Source organism: Salmo trutta, chromosome 35 (genome assembly GCF_901001165.1).
Source record: "Salmo trutta chromosome 35, fSalTru1.1, whole genome shotgun sequence".
Lineage (NCBI taxonomy): Eukaryota > Metazoa > Chordata > Actinopteri > Salmoniformes > Salmonidae > Salmo > Salmo trutta.
Window position 1 is genome coordinate 28,799,426 of NC_042991.1, and position 10,912 is coordinate 28,810,337.

General features: G+C 45.7%; 1 protein-coding gene across 1 annotated transcript; it reads left to right on the forward strand.

The window, feature by feature from the left end:
• The first annotated feature begins 444 nt into the window (after positions 1-444).
• Positions 445-10,599, forward strand: LOC115175002 (dual specificity protein phosphatase 10). Its single transcript, XM_029734112.1, has 4 exons — positions 445-642; positions 2,059-2,965; positions 9,093-9,479; positions 10,006-10,599. Exons 2-4 carry the CDS (start codon positions 2,107-2,109, stop codon positions 10,269-10,271), a joined length of 1,512 nt encoding a protein of 503 aa, XP_029589972.1. The 5' UTR covers positions 445-642; positions 2,059-2,106; the 3' UTR covers positions 10,272-10,599.
• The last annotated feature ends 313 nt before the right edge of the window (positions 10,600-10,912 follow it).

Sequence of the window (10,912 nt, forward strand, 5' to 3'; positions counted from 1 at the left end):
CATGCATTATACAATTGTAATATCATATTAATCACAATACATAAGTTTCCCCCTGATAAAACAATACCATGCACCATTATTAAACAATTCATTGCATGCAACTACTACCGTCATTACGACTGCATTTTCTGCATCAATAGGCGGAGAATAACGCATTAAAGACGGCGCGGGGCACGAAACCAAGGATGAACGAACTTCTCATCAGAGCATGGAGTATTCAGTCTACGCTTGCTTCGCTCTGCCTAGTATCGGCCTTTTGATTGGTTGCCAGTGACATCACCCTACCCTAATACATGGGACTGTAAGCATTGTTCATTCGACAGCCCTATCCTCAGAGAGCTGATTTAACACCCGCATCTGAACTCCCACCCACCACCGGGTTGGCTCTTGCTGCGCTCTCACTGTACAAAACGAATGAATTTAATATTAATGAACTCGTGTATTGGCTCATACCCGTGTCAATCCTAAAGTGCTACTTCACTAGGTTGGCTGACCCCTTGTATATTATTACTGAGGACCAGGCTAAAAGTAAAAATGTTGCGGATCCTCGGCACTGGGACAGGCTGAATGGAGTCAACGTTGAGCGCAAATAAAATCATTCTACATTCACCCGGAGCGCACAAAATATTGTTTTACAAAAATGTAAGTACACTTTTAAAAATCCTTTAATAGGCGACACTTCAAAGTCTATAGTATAGTTTACAAGTTGTATAGAAATGAAACGGCCACCGCGCTGACGTTAATCAACATGAACATGCCATACTCAGACATTTCACGTCATAACAGTGCGAAATATGAACGATGTCAGATTATGGGAATTTAACATGAAATTATATATTCGATATCATGAAGCCTTCAGATCGTTGCATGAACTAATTTCGTTCATGTAAACCTCTGACAGATGATAAACTGTTGGCTCTTCAGTATCACTGTGAACAAATATACCTGGAACCGGCTGTTGCCAAAATGATCAAGACTAGAATTACACTACAAATTATACAATGTTTTACTACGTGAGATACGTTTATGCCACCGCGGCGTATTTGAAGTGAAATGACATTTACAAACCGTGTCTGTACTGCCGAAACCCTCGATACTTTATTCTCAGCACGTCCTTATGCCGGTCTCGTCAATGAATGTATGTACACCCTGTGATTTCTTTTGACCTTACCAGCTAGTTGAAACAGCTGGATACTGCATGCGCGGGTCAGAGGACGCCACCATGGGCGTCTTTTGATGTGAGGACATGGTTTATTACATCTTTATTGCAACGTTTGATTAAATTTAAGCAGCTTTTCCCGCACCCCATGACTGTTCCAGATGTGATTTGGAGAGAGAGAGAGAGACCAAACTGCGGTGTAGCCCTACACGTTGATGCAGTATTCATCAGTCTTTTTGTCACACGAAATTCAAAGGCTTATTGTACTGCACTGTGAAATTGACAGTAGCCTAGCTGCGAAGCCCAAACATTTGGGCTGTTAAATTACCTGCACATATTTGTGATGATTATATTATTTGGTCATGCATTTTCATGGGACACATTTTCTGAGTTGATATAATACACTCTATGGTTAATACCCACCCTTACTAAATGGGCAGTAGTCTCTCTCGTTTACCTGGTTATTCCCACCAACTGTGGCAGTTGCCTTGCAGACCTTTAAGTAGATAGATACTGTATTTGGTTACTGTGTAGCCGTTTAGTACTATAAATGTATGATTAAACAGATAAGTACCTGTAGCCTATCTCATTCATTGTCCCCTGAGAGAGTCAATGACATTGGTCATCAACCAACCTCCATGCTATGCGTTACATGCTGTGCTTATTATTGAGTCTATACAGATGCTTTTTTCCACTGAGTCCATTCACAATCCTGATCTGGGCCCATATTCATAAAGCATCTCAGAGTAGGAGCGCTGATTTAGGATCAGTTTAGCCTTTTAGATCACGATGAATAAGATTACATGGACAGGGGGGGGGACCAGATCCTAGATCAGCACTCCGACTCTGAGACACTTAATACATACGGCCCCTGATCTGTTCTTTCCATATTTCTCCAGACTGGCTTCCTGTAGTTCTCCGTAGACGTCCCGACCCTCAGCCTCCACATGCCTCCATCTCCCCTTGACGACAGAATTGTGGTGGCGCTGCCAAGGCCGATCCGACCTCAGGAACTCCGACTGCGCCTGGACACCAGCTACCTGGACACCAGCTACCTGGACACCAGCTACCTGGACACTACTGTCACCAGCCCTGTCAGCAAGACGACCGTCATCAGCACAACGGTGGTGAAGATCCGGGCGACCAACCTCACTTATATGCCCTCATCTAACGGCTCCACGCGCTCCCTGTCGTGTGGATGCACCAGTGCCAGCTGCTGCTCGGTCACCACCTACGAGAAGGACAGCCAGCATAACCAGCGCCAGCAGCAGAGCCACGTCAGCCAGGTGAGCGCCAGCAGCCCCAACCTCAGCTATGCTGGACCCGCCTCCTCCAACCCCATAGTCACGGGCATGGGCATGATACACCATGAGGCCTTCAGCGACCCTAGTCTCACCTCTGGCCCAACCAAGGCTCTAGGGTCCACTGTCCGGGTCATCCACCCCAATGAGCTGGCCAAGCGGATGGCCAGGTGCCCCATGGGCCACCCGGTCGGGCCGGTACCGGTCATCATCGACTGCCGGCCCTTCATGGACTACAACAAGAGCCACATCCAGGGTGCGGTGCACATCAACTGTTCGGACAAGATCAGCCGGCGACGGCTGCAGCAGGGCAAGATCACCGTGCTGGACCTGCTCTCGTGCCGTGAGTCCTCCGGCAAGGACTCCGTTAAGGGCATCTTCTCCAAAGAGATTGTGGTGTACGACGAGAGTACAATGGATCCCCAGAGGGTGACCTCCTCACAGCCCCTTCATGTGGTCCTGGATTCGCTGAAGAGGGAGGGAAAGGACCCCATCGTTCTCAAAGGTAGGGCGAAGTTCTGGGCTCGTATTCACAGCATTTTTACTTTACTGACTTTATTGTCCTCATGGGGACATTTTGTTGCAGTATCATGTACACGTTTAAAGTGGCATTTAAATACAGTAGAAAACAAATTGACAATGCAAAATTCATAACAGTTACATACTAATAAAAAGAGCCTGCTGGCCTTACTGGGTGGACAGGAACATTAGCCCGAGCTGTTTAGGAGGGATTTCACACCTGGGACAAGTTATTGTCTAGTTCTGTTATTCCTGCTGAGGGGTGCCCTATACCTGCGCCCAGAGGGGAGTAGTTCAAAGTCTGGGTACAGGGGGTGTTCTGGGTCTAAAATGATTTTGTGTGCCTTGCTGAGGGCCCTGACCTTAAAGACCTCATCCAAGCCTGTCTGTTTGACTCCAAGTACATTGCTTGCTGTGGTGATAATCCTTGTAAGCACACTTTTCTGGCTGACGGTGGCATTGCCAAACCAGCAAACAACACACAAAGTAAAATTACTCTCAATAAAAGATTGGTAAAATACAGTCAATGTAGTACAGTCAACATTAAAAGATCCCATCTTTTCAAGATCTCACAGTAGGTAGTGTAGCAGTGCTGATCTAGGATCAGTTTGGCCTTTTAGACCATAACAGCGGGGTTCTCTTGAGGTTCTCTGGAGGTTCTCTGGAGGTTGTGTTTAAGCTTCAACGAGTCAAAGTAGAAACACCTGGGATGTTATCTGGAATGGTTGAAGGATTAGGGAAGAGGATGAAGTCTTTAACTGGATTAGTTGAAGGATGAGGGAAGATGAGGTCTCTAATATAGAAAGCCACAGGACTGTTTTGATTAAAGAGCACATTTTTTTTAGAGCTCTGGTTTGTCTCTGAGAGGATGAGAGAGATTGGTTTATGTAGCTGTAAGTTGGTCTGTCCAATTCATTTTTCAGAGACTAGCCTGTCTGTATACTTCTGTTGTGAAGAGGAAGGTGGCAATAGGCAATGAAGTTGGTAGAGGTGCAATGGTGATTTTTGCTATTGAATGTATGTATGTCCCTGAGGAATAGGCTCATGTTAGGTGTAAAGTAAATGTAAGGCCGTTTTGTTGTGCCTCCATTGTGTGTAAGCTTCTTACTTAGTAACTCATACTGTCATTTACTGTGTACTACCCATCTATAAACTACAGTATATACTGTATGTAAATCTGATTCCAACAGTATCAGCTGACCCTTATCCTTCACACCCTGATGATTCGCATGCACGCATATACCACTCAGACACACACACACACACACACACACACACACACACACACACACACACACACACACACACACACACACACACACACACACACACACACACACACACACACACACACAAAACACACACACACACATAATTTGTTGGGCAGCTTCAGTCCTGTCAGGGTATGTAACATGCTTTGGCTGTTTTGCAGAGGCTGGGAGGCAGCTCTTAGTAAATACGGAGCCCTGTTGAGGCAGCAGCCCCTGTGTGTCTGCCGTCTGCCTCGCAGACGCGGTCTTTCAGGGAGGTCATACTGTAGCACCTTGATGCCATCCTCTCCTCTCCTCTTCTCTCCTCTTCTCTTCTCTCCTCCTCTCCTCTCCTCTCCTCTCCTCTCCTCTCCTCTCCTCTCCTCTCCTCTCCTCTCTTCTCCTCTCCTCTCCTCTCCTCTCCAGAGGAGCTTCCTCCCTTCCTTCTTCCCCCTCCCTTCCTCCTTCCCCCTCCCTTCCTCCTTCCCCATTCCTTCCTCCTTCCCCCTCCCTTCCTCCTTCCCCCTTCCTTCCTCCTTCCCCCTCCCTTCCTCCTTCCCCCTCCCTTCCTCCTTCCCCCTTCCTTCCTCCTTCCCTCTCCCCTCCTCCTTCCCCCTCCCTTCCTACTTCCCCTTCCCTCTGCGTCCATCTCTGTCTGCTGCGGTGAGGAAACAGAGAGCGGGCTACAGCAGAGCAGAACAGAATGTCTTGGTCTTTTTTTTAATTCTCATGAAATCCAGGCATCTGGTGCTGCAGGAATCAAACGACTCAGCCATGAGCCCTCAGCCCTGAACCCTGAGCCCTCAGCCCTGAGCCCTGAGCGCTGAGCCCTCAGCCCCACGACCCGGTCTCAACCGCTGACACCGTACAGCAGAGAACACTGTCTGTGTGTGTGTGTGTGTGTGTGTGTGTGTGTGCGTATGTGCGTGTGTGCGTGTGTGCGTGTGTGTGTGTGTGTGTGTGGAGGAACAATTGTCATATGGGTTTCCCAGCATCAGTGTAATTTATAACCAGACATGATTCATTCTACTATTGATCATGGAGGATACTGCACTAGCTATGGACCCTGCTCAAAACTAGTACACTGAAGGGGGAAAGGGTGCCATTTGGAACACAGGCCTGGTCTCTTTGAAGAGGTTTATAAAAATAAATAGAAGATGTTTTTTCATCATTTTCTTCTTTAAAATGTATTTTTTTTTAATACTTTGTACTTTAATCATGTTTCGTTGGATCAAGAATCGGTGGACATCTTTAATCAGTTATAACCCTGCAATCAAAATTAACTTGATCACAAAGCCAGAAATACACAGACCATGAAACATATGTGATATATTTTTTTTGGCTTACAGTAGTATTTTGATTTCATAAGAATTGTTTGTGAAATGTACAAATGGTATTTAATATTCCCATTAAGGAGGGATACCAAATGTTAGTTAAAATGTACATTAAGGACATGTGGTTAAACATTGGCTTTCTCCAGAAGCAGACATTTCTAGTCCTGACTGGCCTTTTTCCCAGTGACCCAGACCTGATTGTAGGAATTAGTTATATACTGTAGCTGACAAACATGTCACAAGCAAACATCATTATTGATATAAGACTGTGGACCTTACGGTTGACGGATAGCATTAGAAAGTGGAAACGGAGTAAGAAAAGCATTCCGCTTCCGGGAAGTGGTCATTTATGAGTGAGGAACAGTGCTGGCGGCTTCTGAAAGTGAAAGAGACACTTAAAGGTGCTTTCCTCTGTGAGATAGTCGAAAGATAATGACAGCCGGTCACACTTCACAGATCTCATCTCTCTCCACAATGTGCCGGAAGATTCTTTCGTTCTCACTCTCGCCTTTCAAAAGAAGCCATTTACCAATTGAGTGCATCACAAGAAAGGCATCGCTTGAATATGTGCATTAGAAGACCATTTTGATTTTTTCAAAGATGAGCTGTATTTTGGGTGAACACTCAAATCTGTTAGTTTGTTGAAAAATCGAAAAAAAGAGAAAGATATTTAATGCATGATTAGCTAAATCTTGCCTCACAAAGCACATGCACGTGCACACACACACACACACACACACACACACACACACACACACACACACACACACACACACACACACACACACACACACACACACACACACACACACACACACACACACACACACACACTTAGTAATATCATAACTATGTTGTGGTGGTCACTATGGTTTATTCAACTGTAGTAAAGTTCAACGCCTTTGGGGCTTGTGTGAAGAGACTCTCATTCCATTATTTACTGTTGGTTAATTATTATAACGACATCCCCTTGGAGGGAGTGTGAGAGAGATGTTTTAGAGAAACATAGCAGTTGAATTTGTTTGTTTGGTGTGGCCCTATTAGTTAGACTGGTTTTATGACCCTGTTATGATTTACAACATCCTCCCTAGTCGACAGTTGATAGGAGATCCCCAACTGCCCCGTTTCCATGGTGAAGCCGGTGAGGCCATGTGATCACCTCACTTGGCATGATGTCAGCTCTTGTAGATCTTGTAATGCAAACAATACATGAACTGATACTCTATGTCAGGCCTCAATGCATCCCCCCCTCGCCCCTTCCAGGGTGTCAATGGCGTCATGACAACAGGTGCAAAGCCCCCCCCCCTACTAAACTGACAGTAACTGACAGTATTTGCCTCCCTCTCAGGCCCTGTGTGTGTTAACGTTATGTTACAGGGGTTATTTGAAGGAGTGCAGATGTCCAGCGAGACACATGTTCAACATTTATCATCTTTATTTGGCCGCCATCTTTGGCGCTGAGGAGAGTGATGATAGCTATTTTTCAGAAAGAACGCTGTGTCGATTGTCTTGGGGACATTTTGAATGTTTCCCTCACTCTTTAAATTATCAGAAATATGACATTACCTCCAGGACTTTATGTGATCTGGTCTTACAGACAGAAACAGATGAACAGGACTTTAGGTGATCTGGTCCTACAGACAGAAACAGATGAACAGGACTTTAGGTGATCTAGTCCTACAGACAGAAACAGATGAACAGGACTTTAGGTGATCTGGTCCTACAGACAGAAACAGATGAACAGGACTTTAGGTGATCTGGTCCTACAGACAGAAACAGATGAACAGGACTTTAGGTGATCTGGTCCTACAGACAGAAACAGATGAACAGGACTTTAGGTGATCTAGTCCTACAGACAGAAACAGATGAACAGGACTTTAGGTGATCTAGTCCTACAGACAGAAACAGATGAACAGGACTTTAGGTGATCTGGTCCTACAGACAGAAACAGATGAACAGGACTTTAGGTGATCTGGTCCTACAGACAGAAACAGATGAACAGGACTTTAGGTGATCTAGTCCTACAGACAGAAACAGATGAACAGGACTTTAGGTGATCTAGTCCTACAGACAGAAACAGATGAACAGGACTTTAGGTGATCTGGTCCTACAGACAGAAACAGATGAACAGGACTTTAGGTGATCTGGTCCTACAGACAGAAACAGATGAACAGGACTTTAGGTGATCTGGTCCTACAGACAGAAACAGATGAACAGGACTTTAGGTGATCTGGTCCTACAGACAGAAACAGATGAACAGGACTTTAGGTGATCTAGTCCTACAGACAGAAACAGATGAACAGGACTTTAGGTGATCTAGTCCTACAGACAGAAACAGATGAACAGGACTTTAGGTGATCTGGTCCTACAGACAGAAACAGATGAACAGGACTTTAGGTGATCTGGTCCTACAGACAGAAACAGATGAACAGGACTTTAGGTGATCTGGTCCTACAGACAGAAACAGATGAACAGGACTTTAGGTGATCTGGTCCTACAGACAGAAACAGATGAACAGGACTTTAGGTGATCTGGTCCTACAGACAGAAACAGATGAACAGGACTTTAGGTGATCTGGTCCTACAGACAGAAACAGATGAACAGGACTTTAGGTGATCTAGTCCTACAGACAGAAACAGATGAACAGGACTTTAGGTGATCTGGTCCTACAGACAGAAACAGATGAACAGGACTTTAGGTGATCTGGTCCTACAGACAGAAACAGATGAACAGGACTTTAGGTGATCTGGTCCTACAGACAGAAACAGATGAACAGGACTTTAGGTGATCTAGTCCTACAGACAGAAACAGATGAACAGGACTTTAGGTGATCTAGTCCTACAGACAGAAACAGATGAACAGGACTTTAGGTGATCTGGTCCTACAGACAGAAACAGATGAACAGGACTTTAGGTGATCTAGTCCTACAGACAGAAACAGATGAACAGGACTTTAGGTGATCTAGTCCTACAGACAGAAACAGATGAACAGGACTTTATGTGATCTAGCCCGACAGAGAAACAGATAAAGTGCAAAGCCCTCCCTACAAACTGATGTGATATCCAATTCAAACGGAAAATTCAAATGGCAAACAAATGATATGGCTTGAATGGTTGGTTGGGGGCTTGGAGTGTCTCAGTGTTTGACATCAGGCCATGAAAGTCTATGCTATGATAATATGGTCACCTATTTTGCCACCCTATCAGATTAATATGCAAAATGTCATTGTCCCTCTTTTTTTTAAAGTAGGAGGAGAGATGAGCCAGAAAGAAGGAATAACAACAGAATATTAGCTAGAGACAATTTGGATGGACATGATTTGTTGTTTGATAGTTCAATATAGTAATACTTTCCTCCAATAGACACGTAGCAGACTTGTTCTAGTCAAAACTCCCCAACTACCAGTCGTGACCTGCCATCGTAATAAAGGATAAGGCATTATACCTGCAGATGTTAACTTAAGTGTCACAGGATATAAACGTATTTGTTTTCCACTGACTCATCCTGTTGTTTTCTGTTGTTTACCCAGGGGGCCTCAGCTGCTTCAGACAGAACCACCAGAACCTGTGTGACCACTCCCTCCACCTCCACGAGAGCCTGGACGCAGGCATAGGCGTCAGCGGGGCCTCCGGCCACACGGGGGCACTACCTCACTCCATGTCCCTGCCCTCCACGCCGGACATCGAGGACGCCGAGCTGACGCCCATCCTGCCCTTCCTGTACCTGGGCAACGAGCACGACGCGCAGGACGCCCACAGGCTACAGCGCTACAACATCGGCTTTGTGCTCAACGTCACCACCCACCTGCCGCTCTACCACTACGACACAGGCCTGTTCAGCTACAAGCGGCTGCCAGCCACCGACAGCAACAAGCAGAACTTGAGGCAGTACTTTGAGGAGGCGTTTGAATTCATCGGTACGCAGGAAAAGTTAGCTAAGTCTAGTCATTGCATGGTGGTATGTACAGTGGAAGTGTATACGGGAGGGCAGGGGCAGAGGTTGCAGTCTGTGGCAGCGGTGGGATCTCATTTCTCATTGAATCGATTCTGTTTTATAATGTTCTTTCAAGCCACATTAGGATTGGAGTTAGCCGGTGATTTAGCTTGGTTGATACATATTCAAATGGCTTGCTTTTATCGATCAGAGGCTGTGCAGGTTGTCTGACCTTAGAAATTATGGATTTGTTAACACTACCATTAGTATACAGTATTGCACAGTGTAGGTTTTGAGTGAGCGGACTGCAGTGAAAAATATGACATTAGTTACATGACTAAAACATGAATGTGATGTTGTTGAAGTCATGTTTTATGTTACCATGACGAGTTCTATTCTGACGAGATGAAAATGCTCCTCTGTTGTTGTTAAAGTCTATTTTGTCCAATGTTTAATTTGAGCCCCATTTTAAAGAGACAAAAATGCTCCTCTCTCTACTCTCTCTTCAGAGGAAGCACGGCAAGCGGACATGGGCCTCTTGATCCACTGCCAGGCAGGCGTGTCTCGCTCAGCCACCATCGTCATTGCCTACCTGATGAAGCACACCTGGATGACCATGACGGACGCTTACAAGTTCGTCAAGACCCGGCGGCCCATCATCTCCCCCAACCTCAACTTCATGGGCCAACTGCTGGAGTTCGAGGAGGACCTGAACAACGGCATCACACCGCGCATCCTCACGCCAAAGCTCATCGGGGTGGAGACCATGGTTTAGGAGGACACCTGCCATTCCTGGTTTAGGAGGACATCCCACTCACTCTACGGGCTACTCTTGACAGGCTGATTCTGAGAGCGAAATCACTTTATTTCAGAATCTCCTAGTCATGCTCTTCTGGGACTGTCACAGGAGTGCCAAGGTTCTGGGTCAACGGCGATGAGAAACACCCCAGAATACCTGCTGTTCCGAAACTGGCTGGCTTCCTGGAGGAACAAGAGTGTTGGGGAGAGAAAACGGTCAGTGGGAAGCTGTCGTGCATGACCATGGAGGAGCAAAAACATGTAAAGAAAGGAAAATAGATTAACTATTTCTGAAGAAAAAAAAACAGCATGTACTGTGCAGGTTAGCAGTGAGAGAAACTGACTCTTCAGACTCACACTGTGCTGTGGCTCACGGTTATTGTTGCAGGCAGGCTGGGGCCGAGCTGGCCGAGGCGGTGCCTGTCAGAAAAGATGAAGACTTGTTTGGTGTGTTAATGTTCTTGTTCTATTTTTATACAGGGGTTTATGGGGGTGACCATGACAAGCCCAAAGTGGCTTACTGTGCAATAATTTCTGAGTGGAATGCGGCTGGGAGCTTGATCTTATGTGTATATATGGGTATTCAATGACGATAAAACATTTCCAGTTCGCCACTGA